At 46.7% G+C, this 22,635-nt stretch overlaps 1 protein-coding gene across 2 annotated transcripts in view; it reads right to left on the reverse strand.

The window, feature by feature from the left end:
* CCDC178 (coiled-coil domain containing 178) overlaps nt 1-22,635 on the reverse strand; it is a 1,232,457-nt gene that overhangs the window by 1,023,131 nt on the left and 186,691 nt on the right. For both annotated transcript variants that reach the window (XM_086966951.1, XM_086966950.1), the window contains exon 6: nt 4,373-4,467. In XM_086966951.1, the coding sequence (XP_086823077.1) occupies nt 4,373-4,467 (95 nt within the window). The remainder of the gene's footprint in view (nt 1-4,372; nt 4,468-22,635) is intronic.

Raw genomic sequence — 22,635 nt, forward strand, 5'->3', positions numbered from 1 at the left:
CATCCATAGACCACAAAAGCTTCAAAAAGGTGGTAACAAAAGGAACTAAAATTATATCATCCATAGACGATAAAGAAACTTTGGCCAAGAGGGCACATGGATGGGCTGTGCTGAAAGATCACACAGCTCTTAAACCGCAGGAATACCTGAAAACGGGTCTCACGCGGAAGACAAAAGATATATTTCTAAATCTGCGCTTCAGCATCCTACCAATTCTACCTCACTTGGCACCTTGGAAAAGGGGACCAGAAGAACACCTTTGCCGTCTTTGTAGAACAGGGAAAGAGGACTTAATACACATAATTTGTATCTGCCCAAACCTGATGGATATAAGGCGCGCCCTACTTTGAACATTATGGAACCAAAATGGCATAACAAGCTGCAGGCAGGCTGTGAAGATATGCTGTAAACCTGAAGAGGTCCAACTAAACTGCAGACTAACAAAGTACTTTGACATAGTGGCCAGAAGACTTAAGAGCTAGTCATATAGCACAGTGAAAAACAGCATGTAACAGCTTGTCAATCAAATAATGGAACAGTCTGTTAAGGATCTGGCCAAGTCGAAATCACGCATCGGTACACTGAGCCACACTTTTTAAACCTAGAGAAGGCCCATACAGATAACGCAATCGAGACTGATGGTTTTACAGGGTTTAAAACACCTTTCTTCTTTTTACTTTAATAACATATGTCCAAAACAAGCTTTAAACGATTCTTAATGATGGAAGTTTTTCAACATTGTGAGTTTTAATTAACTGTACAATAAAGCTATTTTACTGGGTACAAGGATGTAGAGAGCAGGTCCAGTCCGTTTCATTCTCAGGCAAGAAGCAGCAGGCAGTGTGCCAGATCAGCAAATCAGAGAGGAAAGTGGCATTCTCTCCTACAGCACACCAGCTATTCTTCCTGGCAGAATGTCCTTGAGTCCAGCAAAGTTCTGATTTGTTGGTGTCATGGGTCCAGTACATAAACCCAGTTGTGCCTTTGAAGTGGAGGAGACGTCAAGGAGGCTTTTGAAGATCACAAGGTTCCTGCTTTTCCTGCCCTGGCTACAGAAACACTACAGGGGGGTATGCAGCTCTTTGTGTGGGGACAGCCACAGCCCTATTCAGGTGCAAGTGTCAGCTCCTCCCTCCCAATCTACCTCAGGAAGGCCCATCAGCCGGGTGATGGGCCATCAGGATGCAAATGTCACACCCCAGCTCCCTTTGTGTGTCTAGAGGGAATGCACAAAGCCCAGCTGTCACCCAGTTGAGATATGTATTCGGAGACAGGCAGAGACACAGAATGGCTAAGTAAGAAAATGCCAATTTTCAAAAAGTGGCTTTTTCAGACTTACAATTTAAAATCTGACTTCACCATGAGTTGTGATTTTAAATTGTAAGTCCTGAGACACCAATTGTAATACCCTTATGTTTCCAGTTGGAAGTTCCACTTAACGGATGATTTAAGGCAACTCCAATGTTAGCCTATGGGACAGATAGGCCTTGCAGTAGTGAATAATTAATTTGATAGGTTTTCACTACTAGGGCCTGTAAAACTCTGAGGTGCATGTCCTACCTTTTAAACACACGGCACCCTGCCCATAGGGCTGTCTATGGCCTACCTTGGGGTGTCTTATATGTAATAAAAAGTAAGGTATGAGCCTGGAAAGTAAGGTTAGCTTGCCAGGGCGAAATAGCAGTTCAAAACTGCACACACTGGCTTTGCAGTGGCAGGCCTGAGACATGTTTAAAGTGCTAATGAAGTAGGTGGCACAATCAGTGCTAAAGGCCCACTAGTAGCATATAATTTACAGGCACTGGGCAAATATAGTGCACTTTACTCAGGACTTATAAGTAAATTAAACATGCCAGTTGTGGATAAACTAATATTTCCCTGTTTTGAGTACAGAGCATGTGCACTTTAGCACTGGTCAGCAGTGGCAATGTGCCCAGAATCCTAAAGCCAGCAAAAATGAAGTACTCAAAACATGAAATACAAATCTTCAAAGGCAACAGTTGTTTACCTGGCCTGGGGATACTACTTCCACATTCTGCCTACTAAAATCATGTTTATTGGGGAGAAGAAAAGAAATTACAGTTCAAAGAATGCTTAGTCTTAGGTTAATACTGTCTTCCTGCCAGTGCCCCCAAAGAAGGATATACAGTGGGGCCTTTGATCTAGGTATTTGTACTTAGTCAAGAACAGTTTTTGCTAACCTTTAAGCAAGTAATATAATAACTTATAAAACATATGTGTTAGACTTACCATCCTTGGTATTGTTTCCCCCTACATTTTTGCCTTCAGACCTTCTGTTTTTGATGACTTTGTTGTTGCTGGCCTTAGGATTCTGCACACTTTACCACTGCTATCCAGTGCTACAGTGCTTGTGCCCTCTCCTCAAACATGTTAGATTGTCTTATAACCAACTGGCATATTTCATTTACTTGTAAGTGCATAGTAAAGTGGCACTGCCTGTGCGCAGGGCCTTTAAATTAAAAGCAGCTAGTTGACCTGAAGCACTGATAATGCTACCCCCTTAAGAAGCACTTTAAACATGTCTCAGGCCTGCCATTGCAGCTTGCTTGTGTGCAGTTTTAAACTGCCATTTTGACCTGGCAGAATAAACCTTTTGCCAGGCCTAATCCTTCTTTCCATGTACAGAGTTTTCAAAGTGGTATCTACAAAGACTTGCCCAGAATTAGTGATTTTGAGGTGTCATGAGGTGTTTTAACAGTGGTTAGCCCAAACCTCCTTAACAAAATCTCCCCCAGATGTGTAAACTTGATGATCTGTGTTGTATAAAAAAATCAGAATGGAACTTTGTGTGTCACTATACTCATTTTTGGGCATATTCAAAGCAAATGTGCCAAATGTAGTTACGGACAGATGCGTGCGGCATGAGACATGGGCTTGTTAGCTTGTTATTTAATCTCATTTTATAGATGCAAGCAGAGAAAATCTCTCCTTCAAGCTTGCATCCCAAATTTAAACTTTGCACTGGTGTACCAACATTTTGAAGACATTTATAGATGACTTACAAAAGTGCAAAATATTGTACGTTAAACACAAAGTTATGTTTTCATTTCAGGGCAGAACATTCACAGCAGGAGACTGATTAGCAGGCCCCAGGTGCTCCACATATAATAAAAACATATCTCAGAGTTCAAAAATAAAGATAAAAGAACGGACACAGAACAAAAAGATGGAATTCCTACAGAAACGATTCCGGTCGTCCTCCTAGGTCTTGTGGTCTGACAGTTTTGCAATTCTAAACTACCCATTAATTCCAATTCACCAGTTCCAACTGGTAAAACTGTGTGTTCAGTAGATGGCCCTGGTCATGTGATGCCCTGGTCAACTAAAAACAAGACAGCAACTGGCCAGTTTCAAGCTAAAACCCCATGAAAACTACTAATATAGGACAAAATGGCATGGATGCTAGCCTTTTTCTTGGGCCAAGAGCCCCTTTTTCTTGGGTCAAGAGCCCCTTTCAACGGACTACTTTGCTGAGACTTTGCAATCGTGCCAATATCTGGCTACTCCCCAACTGTAGCCAGGGAGCCTGACAACTAGCTCTGAAGTAGACAGCCTTTATTAAATTGGACATCAAAACATTGGGCTAGCGGCATATTGTCACGGCGACATGCTGCAGAAATGTAATCCATTATACAGGGGACTATTCTTCCATGGAAAAGACCAAGTGAACCATCATACTAATAATCTGGTCCTGCCTGGAAAAGCAGTTTTTTCAATATTTTACTTTTGTCTGCACTCTCTAGCAAAATCTCAGGAACATTTGGCTGTGTTTTATTAATTTAATGTGGTTGAGAACATGGGATATTATGTTGATATATTTTTGAATAGTTATGTTAGAGCCTTGATGAAGCCTTGTTCTCAGGACGAAACATAAACATTTCAATAATCCTCTACCAACACATTAGGAGACCAAAAATAAATAAAAGGAAGAAGATCCAAAAGCCTTTTCAAACTGCACTGCATATGTTAAATGCCTTGTGTGCTGCACTTCCATTTAAATGATTTTGTATGAACCCTTCCAGTAAAGGCCAGTGCCTGCATTTGCCTCCATTAAGTAGCATGGTGTTTTAAGAGGCACTGCTCCAAGAAATATGGTTATTGTTAAATATTGGAGAATCTGCATTAAAATAACCTACTGCTGTCCACTTTGTTTTGGCTGACATATTTTCTGGAGAAGTAGTTACAAGAGAGTAAGTGTACCCTGGAAGTCCCACCTTTTAAATGTATATGCCTTGTTATCCACATATTGAGATCCAGCACCGTATTTTATTTGAGCAACACATATTATTTTCTAGCACCCACGGGTTGTTGGCAATAATAAATACAATAACCCAATTGTAAATCTCCCTACCTGGTTCAATGAGTCCAACACCAACAACGTGTAGCTCCTTAGAAGATTCTGAAAGAACACTGTCATCATATACATCGCTGCTAACATATGAAAGCCTGTATTAAGATAACAAATTAAATTAGAATTCTGCAGCAGTTTAGCAAATAGAGCCTATAAGCCACTGAAGCATATAAAACAATCCATTGTTACACTGGACATTCCAAATGACATATGATTAGTTTTCATTATTTACTTCTTGCTTGAAGTACAGTAATAATAGTTGCATCAAAACCTGATCAACACTTTAGGTAAAAATCATATTTCTTTACACTGATCAGGTCCTTGTGCAATGATATGATAGAACAGATCCTCACTGAGCAATTGTAAAAGTGAAATATATGTGGCAAGAAGTTCTTTTTTTAAATCTGGCTGATTTACTCTCATTCGTCTGTCAGACGTTGAAAACATATGACATGAAAAGCATGGGTGAAGGTGGCACAATGGAGAACAGGTACACTTTTAGGTGGTGAAAGGTAAAGGAGATTCCAAGGAGGAAGCTTCTGTCAATTAAAACCTACTTGAAACCAATCACAATGTTTAAAACTATGAGGGTGCAAAATGTAAAGCGAATCCCACCCACACGTAGCCATTCCTAGCCTGGCTCAGCATTGCATTGCTGGGATGACATCGCTTTATGAAGGGCTGCAAAGGCATATGCACAGTTTCATGGCTATGAATCTTGTCCTGCTCACATGGTGTATTTTCTTAATGATAAGATCCAGGAAAAGGTATTTCACAATACAAGATGATGGGATAAGGATAAAAATAATATAGAAGACTCGGGTGTGGTCAAGATGGAGATGAAGAAGGAATGCTTCAACTCCACTCCGTGCCCAGCCTCCTTGTTCTGTTCACAAAGTGCCCATGCACCCGGGCACCTTCTGTTCATGGGGAGATGTTCCACCATAGCCGGTGTTCACAGCACTCGCCAAGCAGCTCAGACAGTGGGGGACCACACCCTCGCCGGCTGCTTACTGCTGCCTCGTGGTGAGTGGCAGGTGGGGGAGCTGCAGAGACTCCTGACTGCCCAGCAGCAGCACCTTTCCCACCAGGGACAAGATGTGGGCAACGCAGGTGGCAGCAGTAGCACGGCCCACTCGTGCGGCAGGAAAGAGGACCTGCAAGGACTGTCGCACCCAGACCTGACACCTACGCCTGGACAAGCCAGCCTCGGGAGAGGTGAGGGGGCCCCACCACCCGTTACTTTACTACATCACCTATTTCCTGGGTACAAAAGGTGAAATTGCAATGTGGCAAAGTTTCGAGGGACCTCCTAGCCACAAGACATTGGCCTGATGGGGAGGGCCAAGTCCTCCTGGCATGTGACAGAAAAAGCTGCCCGGACTACCATCCAGGCCAGTGAGAGATGATCACCAGTTTCTGCCCTCCCCCACTGAGACTGGGGAAAGGCCGACTATGGGCTGGAGGTGTAAACAAGACTACAATGGGCCCCCGCTGCCGGCACAACCCAAGCTGTCGTTCACCACTGCTGGCGCTGTCCTTGTTGGGAGACTACTGTGGAGGCTGCCAACATCCCCCTCCTGAGGCATACCCCACAGAAAAGAACTGTGCTCTCTGCTCCTTGGGCGACCGCTTCATGCCTCAAGCTCCACAGCAATGGCAGCCCATAATACGCACAAGGACTCACTCCTAAGAGATATACTCACCAGTGTTCCCTCAAAAAAAAAAAAAACACACTGCAAGAGGAGCCCGACAGCGAGAAGAGCAGAGAATCCGTGCTGGGTAAAACATTACCAGCAAGGACGGAACCCTTACTAACCAGGGCATTCATGGAGGATCTCTTCAACAAGCTCCATCGGGACATAACTAGGGATGGGCGATAAATTTCAATCCGCCAGTGGATTATTTGGAGTTTTGCCTACTCCACGTTACACTTGTAGTATGGAGTTCTGGCAAAGTCCGCCAAGTGCTGTGTGGCAAAGTGTTTTCTCACAAGTTGGTGAGCACAAATTGGCGTCTCCTAGCACGATTTTCGGGTGCTAGGATGGCACCCAGTGAGAGTTCCTCAACGTGGGAGGTTGCAGCCATTCACAGTGAGAAATCTCCCCCTTAAGTAGAAAACCTACTCGAGTGGCACCAAAGAGGCAGCACCCTCTGGCACACTGCATGATACTGTTCGTACTGATTAGGCAGTGTGGAACAAGCTCCCAGTGCAAAAAATCAGCCCGACGTGTTGATTCTGCCTGCTTGCTGAACTTCATAGAATCTCATAGAGTTTTCATGTAACTCTGCAGAATTCCACGGAGTGAAAGTCAGCGAGTTTCGCCTAACCCTAGACACAACCCTCCTCAGCACAGAAATCATAAACAACATAATACAAATGAGACACTATATGGGGAGCATGTGGCAAAAGGTCTCCACTCTGGAGCATGCTAACAATGCAAGGGGGGAGGAAATAGACACCTATGGACAACGATTGGTCGACCTAAGGGACCAAAACATCATAGAGGACCTGGAAAATAGATCATGGAGATCAAACATTGAAAATCTGTGGAATCCACTGAGGGGTAGAGAAAGGGGACAATGAGGCATATGTGAAACTCCTGTTTCACCAGGTCGTACCTGAGCTATTGATAACAGATGTACAGCTGGACAGAACCTATAGGGTCAATAGAGCTATGAACTCAGGTGAAGCCCCACCAGATAGGCTGACCTGTTTGCACTACTTACTCCAGAAAGAGGCTATAATGGAGGCTGCTCGACAGATGAGAGCCATTCAATTTGAGACCGGCAGCTAAAACCAATCAACAACTTCCAACAGGTACAGGGAGACACATGCTGGACGCACCCTGACAGAGTCAGGAGAGATCATCAACCTCCTGTAGTCGTGGGCTCGGTTCTCCCACCAGGCACCCCATCTAAAGTGGAACATACATCGCAATGAGATGGGAAAAGCACTAAGGTGCCACAGGAGAAATAAACAGGGAAACCGTCCGAGGATACAATTCAGAGAGAATGGCAATCGATACTGCACAAGCTGCAGATGGATGATCTGGAAATTGGGAAGTAAGGGACTGACTAACTAATCACCATCCATTGCTACAGAAGGGTATGAGGCAGTGATAGCACACCACTACAGCAAGTGGCGGGCTGGGATGGAGGAGTATAAGGAGCGCAAGAATGACAGAGCTATGCACTTTAGGCCCTACAATACATATGGATTATGCCAGTCGGGGGAAGTGAAGGTTTGTTTATTTTTACTGTTATGTTACTAGGGAACACGAGGGACACCCAAGTCACGCCACTTCACGGATTCCAGGAGCTATTTTCCCAATGGTTCACAGCCCTTATGGCTTCTAATGACCGCTTACCTCACACCATTCATGTTCAGTGAGTCCACCCACTCATGCCGCTGCATTTCCTTAGCTTGAACACTAGGGGCGTTAATTCCACAGCGAAATATGGCTCCTTGCTGCGCATATCAAGGATTCAGGCTGTCACATATATTTATTGCAAGAAACACATTTGCTCAACAGGGATTAGAACTGACTCTTCTCCTGCTTATTTACCCAATATACGTTTTCATCTGATCCAGCTAAAAGGGGAGGGATGGCTATACTAGTGGCTAATACCTTCATGGGCAAAATACACAGTGGCAGAGACCCCGGGCAGACCACTGGCGGTACGTGTAACACAGCACATCTACACACTTACCCTCTTCAATGTATATGCCCCCAACAACACGCAGGAGGACTTCCATTGCAAAGCAATATCCCAGTTCCTGACTAACCCAGATACAGAGGAAATGGACATCAATCTTGACAGATTGGCCCATAAAATGGGGCAGAAGGGAGCCTTTTCAGAGGAAACTCACACATGGCTCAGAGACCTTGTGCTGGTGGATATATGGGAAGCGCACCACTCCACTACTAGAGACTACACATATTTCTCTGCGTCAAATCAGATGTATGCTCACCTACACTACTACTTGGGCATGGCACAGTTGGGTGCAACAGTTTGACAACGCCCCTGTAATGCTTACCCTATCTGATTTAGACAAATCGCCAGACTACGACAATAGTAACTGAATGATACTCTTCTGAAGTGGTCAGGGATTAAGGACTCTGAGACCTCATTTCCTCCTAACTGGTGAAAAATGATGGGTCAATCCTGCAAATAGCCATGGTTTGGGACGCTCTTAAGGTGATTTTACAGGAGGAATTCATAGCTATAGTGGCTAAGATCAACACGGCAGAAAGGCAAAATGTGGGGAGCTGAAGGGGGTGGTGAGTGAACTCGAGGCCCAACACAAGAGTTTAGGCTCCTGGAAAATAAGGCCCCAGCACACGTTGGCCAGAAAACAACTCAAGACATTGGACTGGGATGCAACTGAATGCTCCCTGCTGCGCACCAAACATAGGTAATAATTGGTAGGGGATAAAGAAGGCAAACTGTTAGCTTGCCACCTCAGGACAAAACAGAAAAAGAGCAATATTACTCATGTTACCACTCACACAGGGGACACAATGTACACACAAAGGGAGATAGTGGAGGCTTTTCGCACATTTATTCCACACTCTACACCACAGAGCCCTCCCCTACTAAAACCATACAGACAAACCTAGATGCGACCCCATTACCATCACTTACGAAACGACATACAGCTATGCTAGAAGGGGACATAATAATAGAGGAGGTCATTGAAAGCATTTCCAAGCTGCAAGTTGAGAAAGTCCCTGGCCTAGATGGGTTCACAGCACTCTTTTATAATTGGCACCCTTACTGGCAAAGCTATGTAAATCCTTTGCAGAAACTGCCATGCTCACCCCGACAATGCAGTCTGCCTTAATCACAGTCATAACCAAACCAGACAAAGTCCCACTGCCTGCTCTTTGTACCGCCCTATCTCACTCTTCAACTTCGACACTAAGATCTTTAAGGACATCTTGGCCCAGCTCCTAGCTTCTTAGTTGCCTGACTTCTTGGAACCTGATAAGACTGGAATTATCCCCGAGAGGGGCTGCTCGGATAACACAAAAAGTATCCTCCACATCGTGGACAAAAGCTTACAGACCACAACACGAACCTTTCGCTTATCAATCGACGCGTAGAAAGCACTCAATAGAATTCAATGGCCCTTTCAATGAGAGGTATTTGTTAAATGCTGTATTGGCCCCTAATTCCAGAGGTGGGCGCTCATCAGCCATGACCACCCAGCAAAATAGCTCCGTAGTGTGACCTTGGATCCATAGCTATATGGAAGTGATCCCAACAAGGCTACCCCCTGTCCCCTCTCCAATTTGCCCTCTATATGGAAACCCTAGCCAAAACATTGCATAGAACCTCCTGCATCACAAGGGTTACGTTCGGCCTATGGAACACAAGTTAGACTTTACACTGATGACATCCTCCTAACACTGACCAACACTCTACCGACTTTGCTAGCCCTTTGACATGATCTGGACTCCTTCAGCCAAGCTTCTGGTTTACGGTAAACACGCTAAAATCACAAGTCCTGATACTTAGCCTTCCAGAGGAGCAGCAGATTTCTCTCCAAGGACAATGCCCATTCTCCTAGGCACAACACCTACTTGGGTATTAAGCTTTGCACGACAGTTGATCACATGGTAGACCGAAAATTACCTCCTCAAACTAACCCAGAGGGACTTACTGGCAGATGAAGAGGCTGTCGTATGTGGGCCGCATAGTGGCTGTTAACATGACCCTGTTACTGAAAATATTATTTGTTCTTCAAGTACTCCCCTTACAATGCAACGACTGATAGAGGAGTTTGTCTGGAGGAGAAATAAAGCTCAAATGCCGAAGTGGCCACAGTATGCGCTCCCATCAGAGGGAGGTCTGGGAACCCCATGCCTCAACACATACTACATAACCTTTGAGCTGCACTTCCTGGTAGAGTGGCAACGCCCAACCTCCGAGAAGCAATAGTGCTTTATGAATCAATTGGTCACCGACATCTGTTTTGGAAAATACCTTGGCAGTCCAAGAATCACAGACCATGGGGAAACATATAGCTGCTGGCAACTCTAATGGCTTGGGATCATGTTGCTACCACACGGGGCACATGGTCCATGCCATCACTGATGACCCCTATAATATGCAATCCTGCCTTCCCACCAGCCAGAATGGGCAGGGACTCCCTAGTTTGACAACTAGCAAACAGCAAGCACATAGGAGATATGTAAGATCGGAATGGCTTACCACCCTTCGAAAAATTACAGAGGGATTGAGGCCTCCCAGAGAGAGAAGGCATGTGCTAAGTGCAAATACAACACTGAGTCACACATCCTGAAATAGGGTCCCCTGCCTGCAGACACCCCTCGAGAAATGGATAGTCACCAAATCTGATGATAAACACTTGGTCTCTAACCTGTACCAGCTGCTTATAAGTGTGACCCCACAAACATGAATGGCGACCCTGAAGAGATGGGAAAAGGAGTTAGAATGCTTACCTACAGCTAAGTAATGGGAGAAATATCCCACCCCTCACACCAGTGCCACAGGTAGGGAAGTCATGATCAAAGTTGCACACTATTGATACTACAACACCACCCGAGTCCACACATGGTTCAAGACTAAGAACCTGTACTGCTGGAGGGGTTGCAGCTCGCCTAGTACCCTTACACACCTCCTATGGAACTGCCCAAAATGATGGCCATACTGCTAAGCGGTCCTTGACAGCATTAACACCATTTTCCACAAAGATATTCCCCCATATCCAGCTTATACTCTGATGGGATTGCCCAACACACCCACATTACCCCCGCGCTCACACCTGGCTCTGGCAGCAGCAAGACAGGCCAACTCAACTTTGTGGGACAAAGACGCCATACCAGACTATGGGCATGGCTACACTTCCTCTGGTGCCTGCTGGGGATGGAAACAATCATTGCAAGATTAGAGATAAAAGTGGCACTCTAGAAGATTTGGGGACCATGAATCAATTTTCATGATCAAGAATACAGAGAACTCATTTGCCCCAGGTACCTAATGGTACTTCACCTCACATATACCGACAACATCAATTAACTAGGCACGTCACCACTCAGGAGAAGAGACAGATAGAGGGAACATAAGCGAAGCCTACTGAGGTGCCCACTTAGTCTGGGACACTATGATCCTTGGTAGAGGTGTGGGTGGAAAGCGTTAGGGGGTAGGGGAAGATCAACGGTACAAGCCCCACCCCTTACCTGAGCATAACCAGTGACATCAGATCACTTCCTGTATTTTTCTTCTCCAACACGTGTTGTTGGATCACAAAATATGCTTAATGAATGGAGGGCTGAGAAGTTATTGGGAAGGAGAGAACAGATATTTAGAGTATCAAAATCACTATAAATGTAATTTTTCTTTATTCTTTCATAGCATTCCCTAATTCCCACCTATTTGGGAACTTTCAGCCAGCCACTTAACTGCTGGGAATAGAAGGCATCATACTCCAGACCAGGGTTCATAGGTTGCTCTTAACATCCTGGCTAAAAGGCAGCATCTTTGCAGGAAGATGTATCAAGAAACCAATGGTTACAAAATGCTTATGGACTAATTTTGTAAATCTTTGTAATGGGCAATTGTATCTTGAAGCCCACTGATGATCCTTTAACTGTGGAGAATGTCATATATTTCATATTTTTGGACTCTGGCATGCAAGAAACTACCTGTGTGGCAATAGCAGCCTTCACTACAATGTTGTTTCGGGTGAGACCACCATGGCTGATGAGCAATCATGCAACTTCTTAATGGCTATGTAAAGGTTATGTAAAGTTTCCTTAGGTGAGAAAGAATTATGGCTTATTTGAAATAAAAAGTGCAATTGCACTCAGTTATATTTAAACTTTATGGAAATATTTCTATGGATCTGTTTCAGAAATTTATTGTAACTCCAGATACCTTCTGATGGAAGATTTGAATCAGGTAAATAGAGGTTAAAGCATCATCTATGGAGGCAGAGCATTGGTATTGATGTGTAGGGTGGCTTTCATGTCACCATGCAACATCAATATCAAAAGGTTCCTGCGTACATTCACTATTTGTTCAGTAACTAGTTCAACAATGATAGGAAGGGGGATGAAGAAATGTCCCAATTGCTAAACTCGAAAATCTGGAACCTGAAGACGCTCCAGAAAGCTTTTGGAAAGCAGAACCTGTCTCAGCTAAAAGTGTCTCTGAAAGATTATCCGTAAGGAGATGGAATGAATAAATGTCTGGAGATGACTTTCAATCAAAAAAGATGATGGACATGTAGTAAAGATTGGAATTTCCTACATGGACAGTGTTCACTAGCAAATCATCATCTGATCTCAGACGGTATGCAACGCTTACAACGCGCGCGTTACCACGACCTACCATTACAACGCGGTCGTAACAACGAAAGTTGTTACCACGCAATGCGCTGGGGGGGCGCTCAAGGATAGGAAATGATTTAATTTACTATCCCAACACCTTCCCTACTATCCACGGGGACTGGTGTTGGAATAGTAAATTAAATTATTTAATTTTGCGCCCCCCAGCGCAATGCGTGGTAACAACTTTAGTTGTTACGACCGCGTTGTAATAGTAGGTCGTGGTAACGCGCGCGTTCTAACGACATACATCCATCTCAGACCAGTGGCAAAGAGTGAATACTGTCCTATCTTGTAAATAGGTCTGAACTTACAAGAATGCTCGCCATATGTCAGAATATCATTAGCAAAAATGCGAATCAGACAGAAATATACAGGTAGATTCACCAAAGACCCGTTTTGCGAGTCTTTAATAGCGATTCATAAGGAATCGCTATTACAGACTTGCAAAACGGGATCCATGTAGGAATCACAAAATAAAATGCGATTCCTACACATTCCTTATTTGCGATTAGCGAATTGCTAATCGCAAATAAGGAATAACTCCCCAATCATTCCTCGTGGTAAATAGCGACCAAATATTGCGAGTTCACAATTTCAAATTGGTTAATGAATTGCATTTAAGGAATCTCTAATAGAGATTCCTTAAATCCAATTCCTCGCAAATATGCGATTTCGCAAATAGCGGTTTTTGCACTTGGGATGATGAATCCCAAATGCAAAAAATTGCACTCGCAAAGGGCCAGATTCTCAGAATCTGGCCCTTTGCGAGCGCAATTTAGCTTGATGAATCTACCTGATTGTGTCCTAAATATTGTTTACAAAAGTATAATTCCATTGGGGATAGATTTTCTATTAAATCCAATTGGACAAACCTTTTGTAAACAAGATTTACAGCACAATATTTGTCAGATCATATTTTGGTTAGTATATTCTGGAAAGCATACTGAGAGACCTGAAGTATTCGGTCATAAAAATAGCTTTTATTTCTTAATGTTTATAGAAAGTCCTAAGCTGTGAGGGGTGCTGAATAGCATCTATAGGCTTTTGGATGACCCCTCCAAAGTCGTAACTGTAGAAAGTCGAATTGGAAGCATTATTAGTAGTATTGGCCACCTTCAACAGACCGTGGGTGTTGTTGATGCTCTTTGTTGATGGGAATGTGAAAGTAAGCATCCTCAAGATCTATAGAGGCTAACCAGTACCTGTGATGTACTGTCTCTAGAATCTGTACCAGATTAACCATATAAATTGTCTCTACGAGCTGAGGATGGTTGACATGTAGGTCTAAAATAGGCGGAATGCCCTTAGACTTCTTGACGACAATGAAGTTCCTGGAGTGAAACCCCATACCCTTCTCTTACTCTGAAACCAATTGCAGAGCTGCCCAGAGAGGCCGCATTTTGTGCAACTGCTCTGGGTATGGGTTTTAAAATGTTGTAGATGGTGGAAGGGGGGCAGGCAGAAGGTTCAATGGGTGACCTTCTAAATTACTGAATTATTCTGGGCTATGTAAAAGTTCTACTTGTGAAATAAGAAAAGACATCCTCAACCCCGGTGTATTAGAGAATATCCATACTTTCTTGAGGAAGTATTAGAAAAAGATTCTGTACCATTAGATAGCTGTCTAATTTTGAAAACTTTCATAGGCTGTGAATACAGATAAGTACCGCTTGGTTGGCTGAAAGTAATAGCACTTGAGGATTTCGACACAAACTAGTATTACATTTTCCATGACCTCATAATTCATTGGAGTATACCGGTTTTGGCCATCTAAGGGCATGTCTCTGACCTTGTCCTATATGTTCAACTGCAAGGACAATCTTATGAGCGAGGCATATGTATGCATAAACACCAAACCATTACTTTCTGTGGCTCTAGTGTTGACCAGGGTTTTATCAATTTCAAATGGCTTGAAGGCTGTTTAGCTTTTTTTAGCTACATAAGTCCAGAAGAATATGTTTTCGGTAGTTTCCAGAGTAATAAAATAAAAGATCTGTTTAATGTTACCCCAGTTCTGCAAGTTGCATCAGGACATGACAGGTTTGGGGCTTCTGCATGACTGCACAAAACTTATGTTTAAGTGAGGCTAATTTTGATTATCTTCTGACTTTGGCCCAGTGTCTGTATCCACTTCTGAATGTTTATGTGGCTCCTCTCCTGGAACACTGAGAAAGGTTTTGAACATGCACTATATCTGATTAAGATATCTCTAGTTAGGTTTTGATCTGTTTGACTATAGCATACCAAGCAGATTCCTACAATGGAAACATTGTTACTGCATCTGATAGTTCTTTTGACATGTCAGTTCCAGTGTCCATAAGGGTTGGAATGAGCTTCTCCTCAGCTAACAAGGGGGGGTACTTCTTGATCCCCTTTTAGTAACAAAAGATGCATCTGACACATAACTCATAAATGGCCCAGTGTTCACAATTTCTTTCACCAACATAAACATTTCAGAGATACTATGCGAACCAGTAAAAAGCACTAAAAAGTACTATAAGAGTTAAATTCCTGGTAAGTAATGGCATTTTGCTGTAAATGTTGTAGTTCAAGCTCTGGTACTGGAAGAGGTGAAAACCTCAATTGGTCCCAATACCAGCATGCATGCTGTACTGATGCACTCTCTGATCTTATCTTTCTTCTGTTTTGTCCTTGAGCAGGCATATTCTTAGAAGGGCCTTGCCTATCTTACTGAACTTTGCATTTTTTCACACTCTAGACAAGCTTGAATTAGTGTTTGCAACTAAGCACAATTGTGCTAGTTGAATTCTTCCTCCGGTGAAAGTCATTTGTCAAGGGATCTATTTATCTGTCTGGAGGGTTGGCCTTGGTCAATATGATCCACGTTAAAGTTTGTATAATAGAGTTCCAAGGCAGGAGTACTCATCTGCAGTACCATAATAAATGTATCAAGTTTGAACAGATAGTGTTGTACAGCAATACCACACGTATCGTTACTAGCTGCTTTCCCATCAAGAGATATTCACAGGTTTATCTCTTGAATGAGTGATTGTGGGCCCCAGAAGTGGTGAGGCTGTAATTGCATCTGTGCCAATAGGTGAGACAAAACAGATAGTCCAGATTCCTTTTTACCCATAGGCAATGCATAATAGCCTGCTATAAAAGTCTGTGGTCTCCTATTTTACCCGGTCCTACCTTTTACCTCAAATGAAGATGTGTCCCTAGGAGCCTCATCTACATTACTTAAAAAAATTGACATGAACTCATTAGATGGAAACTCCCAAAACAGGGCGCGCAGCCAGAGACACCCTGTATGGGTATGGATTGATGGAGGCCGATCTTTAATGCCATACGAGGGAGAGGGAACCATGGGCTAGATGTAGGTAAATCATTTTTACCGATTCTAAAATACCGAATTTTTACTATTCGGTATTTTAGAATCGGTAAATCTGATGTAGGTAATTATTCGGTATTTTTTATCGAATCAGTAAGATTCTGTAATTACCGAATCAGTATTTACCGATTCGGTAATTGCCATTCATTCCTATGGGCCTTGAGGCGCAAATGAATGAATGTCAATTACCGAATCGGTAAATACTGATTCAGTAAAATTGGCAAATAGTCAAGGGTGGCAGGGTGTCACTTTGACACCCTGTTGTACCCCTGATTAGTGCTTGTGTGCCATGTGGCACACATACATGCCCTTAGGGCACATATTTGCATTTACATAGGAATTCGTTATTTACCACCAACTAATAGTTGGTGGTAAATTATGAATCCTTAAAGCCCTGTAGCACTGTTTAAAGTGCTACCTACATGTCAAAATACAGATTCTGTAATTTTACCGATTCGGTAATGTTACCGAATTGGTAAAATTACTGATTCAGTAAAATTACCGAATCTGTATTTTGACATGCCCTACATCTCAGTATCCAAATACCGGTCGGTAACGGCCGAAAATCAGTATTTTCGGCTGTTACCGACCGGTATTTGTATAAATACGTCTGGCCCATGTTCTTTAATTTAGAGTTGATAATAAGAACTGAAAAACCTCCAAAACACGTTTTAGGAAAAAGAAGGCAACCAATATTGAGTGATCACCCAAAAAATTATTCTGGGGTCAAAAAAGGGTGGGGCATCAAATTAATCCTTTTCTATATATCTCTTTTTTTTTTTTTATTTAAATTTGTTTTTATTGTTGCAGTAAAGTATTTCAGTACAGAAGAAGCAGACCGCCGGCGTGGCTTCAACATTCAGCCACGCACAGCTATGTGTGCAACGTTTTCTTGCTATATAAAACTGGTACACATAAACATGACTTCGGTGAATCAGTGCATTACAATCATGTAAAGGCTCCTGTAGGCTGAAAGGTGATGGGACGGTATCGCCATAGGGGCGATGAATAAGATCAGATGGGTACTTTCATGCCGTTACAGCGCCGGATCTAGATCTGTACTGTGCACACAGCAGTGTTACCAGTGACCAGGGGGGTAACGAAACTGTGGGAGGGAAGCATGTAGGCGCTAGCAGGGTCTGAGTCGGGAGATAATGGCGGCGGGTGTCGAGGGGGGGGGGGGGGAGGGGGGATGGCCGGACCTGCGAGAGGTTGCCTAGGGTATAGGGGGTTATTGGGGTCCGATTCTGGGGTGGCTCACTTCAGGTGAAGGCTACTGGTCTTCTCGGGTGGGGGGAGGGGAAGGGTCAGGCAGGTCTCCAGCCTGCGTAGACTGGCGGAAGCTGTGGAGGAGCATGGCCCATTCCATGGAGATGGGAAGCTTGCGCGCGCCTTTGGCTTCTTCTTCCCTTAAAGCGTCTTCCTCCGCTGCCGCCCATTTGTTAACCGCCCCCTGCCAGTGTGCTATGGGGGGACCCTCTGGGGATCGCCAGCGCATGGTTATACATCTATTGGCTAGTAGGAGCGCTAAGGACACGAAGCGTCTATGCACCGGCTCACGTTTAGAGATGTGGAGGATGCCTAATGCACTGGATTCCCAGGTGGCTAGTGTAGTGAGACCCGTGAGTTCCAGTAGTGTGTTGTGCACCCCCTGCCAGAAAGGTTGGAGATTGGGACAGTCCCAAAACATGTGACGGAAGTTCGCAGCTGGGGAACAGCATCTGGGGCACAGGAATGGCGTGGAGGGGTAGTACTTCTGTAATCGCGCTGGGGTGAGATATGCCCTGTGTAATATATAATATTGAATATTTTTGAAGCGGGCATTTCTAGAAACGCGCTTAGGGGCCTCAAGAGCTTTAGTCCACTCCGAGTCGTGTAGAGCACGGCCTATGTCCTCCTCCCAAGTGGCTCGCAGGGTCGTCAGGGGGATGAATGAGAGTTCCCGGATGGATTTGTATAGCCATGTGACCAGGTGGCGACCCACCCCCATATGTAGGATAGTATGTATTACTGGATGCGTGTCTGGCTCGCCATTTTGGAGATTGAAATGGGGTCGGTATCCGTCGAGCAGTTGCCTATACCTGAGGAATTGGCCTGGGGGGAGCCCGTATTCTGCGACCAGGCGGTCCAGCGGTTTCAGCTGACCCTCCTCGAAGAGTGATTCTAGATCTGTGATGCCACAGCGGGACCAGTCGGCGAGTAGTGGGGCCGCAAAGTAGGAATCCTGCTTGGGGCCGCCTATTAGCGGCAGCAGCGGGGAGTATGGGGGTCTAGCGGGAGACAGCCGGTGAATCCGTAGCATACATCGGCGCGCTATCGTCACCTGGAGGGGGTAAGTGCGCCGCGGCTTGGTGCCCTGGAGGAGCAGACGGGTGAGTTCCGGAGTCACGATTCTACCGGTAGGGGTAACCGTCTCCTGAGGGTAACGGTCCGCCGTCCAGTAGGACAGCCACTGGAGCTGTGCTGCGAGGAAATATGCCTCGAAGGATGGAGCTCCGAGTCCCCCCTGTGTGGTGGGGAGTTGAAGAGTTTTCAGGGCGACTCTGTGGCGGCCTGCTCCCCAGATGAGAGTTCCTAAGAGGGAATCAACGTCGCGGAAGAAGGATCTGGGTGGTATCACCGGCAGGTTTGTGAAATGGTAGAGGAGCCGGGGGAGCATCACCATTTTAGCAAGGGCTATCCGTCCAATCGGGGCCAGTGGCAACTTATTCCAGAAGGCGACCGTCGGGCGCAGATTCTCGAGCACCTTGCGGTGATTGCCCTCAAAGATGTCCGCCGGAGAATGGTATAAGCGGACGCCGAGGTATCGGGGAGCCTCCGTGGACCATGAAAGCCTATGCGGTCCAAGGTCTATGTCTCGGGGGGGTAGGTCCGGGTGTAGGGGGTAAACCGTGGACTTGTCCCAGTTGACTTGTAGACCCGAGGCAGTTGCAAAGTCCGCCAATGCGGCCCCTATGGGGGTTAGGTCCATTTCAATGTCTCGGACATATATGAGGAGATCATCCGCGTACATGGACACACAGTGGGTCCCGTCTGCAAGCGGCACTCCCCAGTCCATCCCCTCCTGACGCAGCCGAACCGCCAGCGGCTCGACCGCTAGCGCGAACAGGAGGGGCGATAGGGGGCAACCTTGTCTTGTGCCTCGTCGGACTGCAAACGCCGGCGAGATACGTTTCCCGATACGAACTCGAGTAGTGAGGTCGGTGTATAGGAGGCGGGTGTATGCCAGGAGCGTCGGGCCGAGATTAAGGCGTCGCAGGACCGAAAATAGGTAGGGCCAGGTGAGGGTGTCAAACGCCTTCTCTAGGTCCATAATGAGGCAGGCAGCGCGGGGAAATCTGTCGCGTACCTGATCTTGGTTATGGAAGACTCGGCGGAGGTTCTGGGAGGTATTCCTCCCGGGAACGAAGCCGCATTGGTCGGGGTGGACCAGCGGGCGTATGACCGGCGCATAACGATCAGCTAGGATCTTCCCCAGGATCTTACAATCAGCCGACAGGAGTGTGATAGGTCGGTATGACCCCATGTGAAGCGGATCTCTGTGGGGCTTAAGAAAGGTGACAATCACGGATTCCCGTAGCGACTGGGGTAGTTTCCCCAGGTGGAGTGACGCCCCGAACACCCGTGATAGACGGGGAACTACCAGGGAAGAGAATGTTGCGTAGTATTCTAGTGGGAAGCCGTCCAATCCTGGTGCTTTATTTCGGGACATGGCGCGTATCGCTTGGGTAATGTCCGAGGGGATTATCCTGGAATCTAGTGTGCGCTTGTCGGGATCCGATATCGTGGGCAGCGTCAGAGGGTCCAGAAACTGATCTACGGTAAACGCGGTACAGCATGTCGGGGCATCGTATACTCGTGTATAATGGCTTTGGAATGCTAGGAGAATCTCCGCTTGCGATTGCACCAGTACACCCTCCGGGTTGAGAATGTCCGTGATCGGCTTGATTTCGGTGTCTTGCTTCGCCATCCAGGCCAGAAGAGCCCCGGTTTTGTCTCTGTCTTTGTGCACCCGAGAGGCGTATGCCCTGAAGTTATACTTACGGAGGTCAGCGCAGGCAGTTTGGTATTCCGTTTTGGCCTCTGCCGTGAGCACGCGTGTTCCTCCGAGTCATCAGGCCGTTTAGTGAGAGCAGCTAGAGTTTGTTCCGTCTGTAAGAGCGACCGTTCTAAGGTGCGGCGGACCCCCACTATCTGTTTGATGCATTCTCCCCTCGCTACCACTTTATACGCGTCCCACTCCACTAGTACCGATGACGCTGTGTTCTCGTTGTGCATAAAGTAGTCGCCTATGCTGGTTTTGTGCGCGTCCCTGAAGACCGGGTCCGTTAGGCAGTCTCTGGGGAGGCGCCAGGTGGGGACCGGTGGATGCGGGGGGCGCCAGGTAAGCCGCAGTATGTGGGCATCATGATCTGAGAGGATCCGTCCCAGATAATCTGTGGACGGAACCTTAGGGAGGATCGGAGCAGAGCAGAGGAAACGGTCTAGGCGGACCCGAAGATTGTGTGGAATCGAGTGGAAGGAGTAAATGCGAGCCAGTGGGTGTAGGTGTCGCCATGCATCAGTGAGCGCCCAGTGTGTGGTCCATGCCCTGAAGAGGGCCGCCTGGCCGGGGAGTGCGTGGGGGGAGGGTGTGAACGGTCCAGTGAGGGGTCTAGTGTGCAGTTAAAGTCGCCTCCCAGCATCCACGGGATAGTGGTGAACTGGGCCAGGACGCCCGTAAGGTGATCCCAGAACCGGTCCTGATCTGTATTAGGGGCGTATATGCTGCCCAGTAGTACCCCTTGCCCATCAAGAATTCCCTCCAGTAGCGCGTATCTGCCCTCCCTATCTACTACTCGTCGGAGCGCCCGGAAGGGAGTACCAGGCCTCACCCAGATTAATGCGCTGCGTGCGAACGCTGAATATTGTGTGGCGCAGATGGTCCCTCGCCATTTGGCTTGTAGGCGAATGAGTTCAGTAGCGTTAATGTGCGTCTCTTGTAAGAACGCTATGTTGGCCGACATGCGCCGTATGTAGGAGTATACAGAATAGCGCTTGCTGGGTGTGTGTAGACCCCGTACATTTAGTGTAAGGATACTAATGTCAGAGTGGGGGACAGCCATTGCTAGGGTGATGTGGTTGGGGGAGGGGCCCCTCTACAGTTCCCGCGTGTCGCCTATGTGTGTGTGTCGTGTATGCTCCTGCGCGCCAAGCTTCCTTAAACGTGGGGGGGGAACTGGGGATGTGAACAGGAACTAGAACTTCGGGTGGGTAACTGTCCCAATACTGAGGATACGTCACTGGGGGTGGCATATCCAAACTAGTGTCCCACTAGGGGAGAAAGTCAACAGTAGTTTGCGGGGGTGGCAGCATGTGTCTTCGCTGGGCCTGTGCGCGGGTCGGGCTCTAGCAGGAGAAATATCTATCGCTCGCTGGCGCGTACAATTATCTAGTAGGTCAGTCTAGGCTTCTAGACGTCGCGCATCATCACAGGCAATCAAGAAAAGGATATGTCAGGTGACAGTTCAGTTGTTCACGAGGAAGTGACAGGTTGGCTGGTGAGGGCAGAGTCCAGAGTTCGTGCCACAGAAAGGGGGGAGGAGATCGGGCCAAATCCCGACATGGTTCCATCGCTGTCTCGATCTTTCTCCGGGGTGAATAGGTGTGGCTGACCTTCCAAGTCCGAAGCAGGGGGTGACGAATGTAGTTCAGTGACCGCCCGCAGGGCGTCTCGTCGTTCCTGCATGATTTGGGTGAGATCGGGTGAGCCCGCTGGGGAGGACGCCTGGCTCTTGGGGTGGCCAGATCGCTCATGGTTAGCGCCACGTCTCCTGGACCGTCTGGAGTCATTATTGCGTGCCTTCCGGGGTCCGGGCTTAGGGAGCAGCGGGCAGTGAAATTCGGTCCAGTCCTGTGCGTCTGCCGCCGTGTCGAAGAAGAGGGCTTTCCCCTTGTGGATCACCTTGAGGCGGGCAGGGAACAGCAGGGAATATTGAAGTTCGTTTGCGCGGAGGCGCCTCTTGACTTCTAGAAACGTGGATCGACGTTGTTGAATCTCCCTGGCATAGTCTGGGAACACCATAACGTGTTGGTCCTCCACCTGCAGGGGGCCCGCCGTCCGGGCCGCACGAAGCACCGCATCTCGGTCCCGGAAGTGCAGAAATTTGGCCAACATAGGCCGCGGGGGAAGACCAGGTTTGGGTGCCCGGGCCGGGACCCTGTGTGCCCTCTCGATGGAGAAGTACGGCGACCGGTCACAGTCCGGGGTGAATGATTTAGTCCAGGATTCCATGTAGGTCAGAGGGTCTGAGTTTTCTATCCCCTCCGGCAGGCCCAGGACGCGAATGTTGCAGCGTCTCGAGCGTCTTCCAAATCCACTGTGCGTTCCTCCAGGGTCGCCACGCGGCGTAGGATCTCCTGCGATTTCCGCTGCTTGCGTTGCAGGGGGGGCCGGGGGGGGGGGGGGGGGCAGAGAGCGCTACAAATGAGAAGAAGTGGGCAGGGCTGGTCGATGGTGGATCAGTAGGGAATGGGGCCTGTGTCTGAGGCATGGATGCTAAGAA

Source organism: Lissotriton vulgaris, chromosome 4_1 (assembly GCF_964263255.1).
Source record: "Lissotriton vulgaris chromosome 4_1, aLisVul1.2, whole genome shotgun sequence".
Classification (NCBI taxonomy): Eukaryota; Metazoa; Chordata; class Amphibia; order Caudata; family Salamandridae; genus Lissotriton; species Lissotriton vulgaris.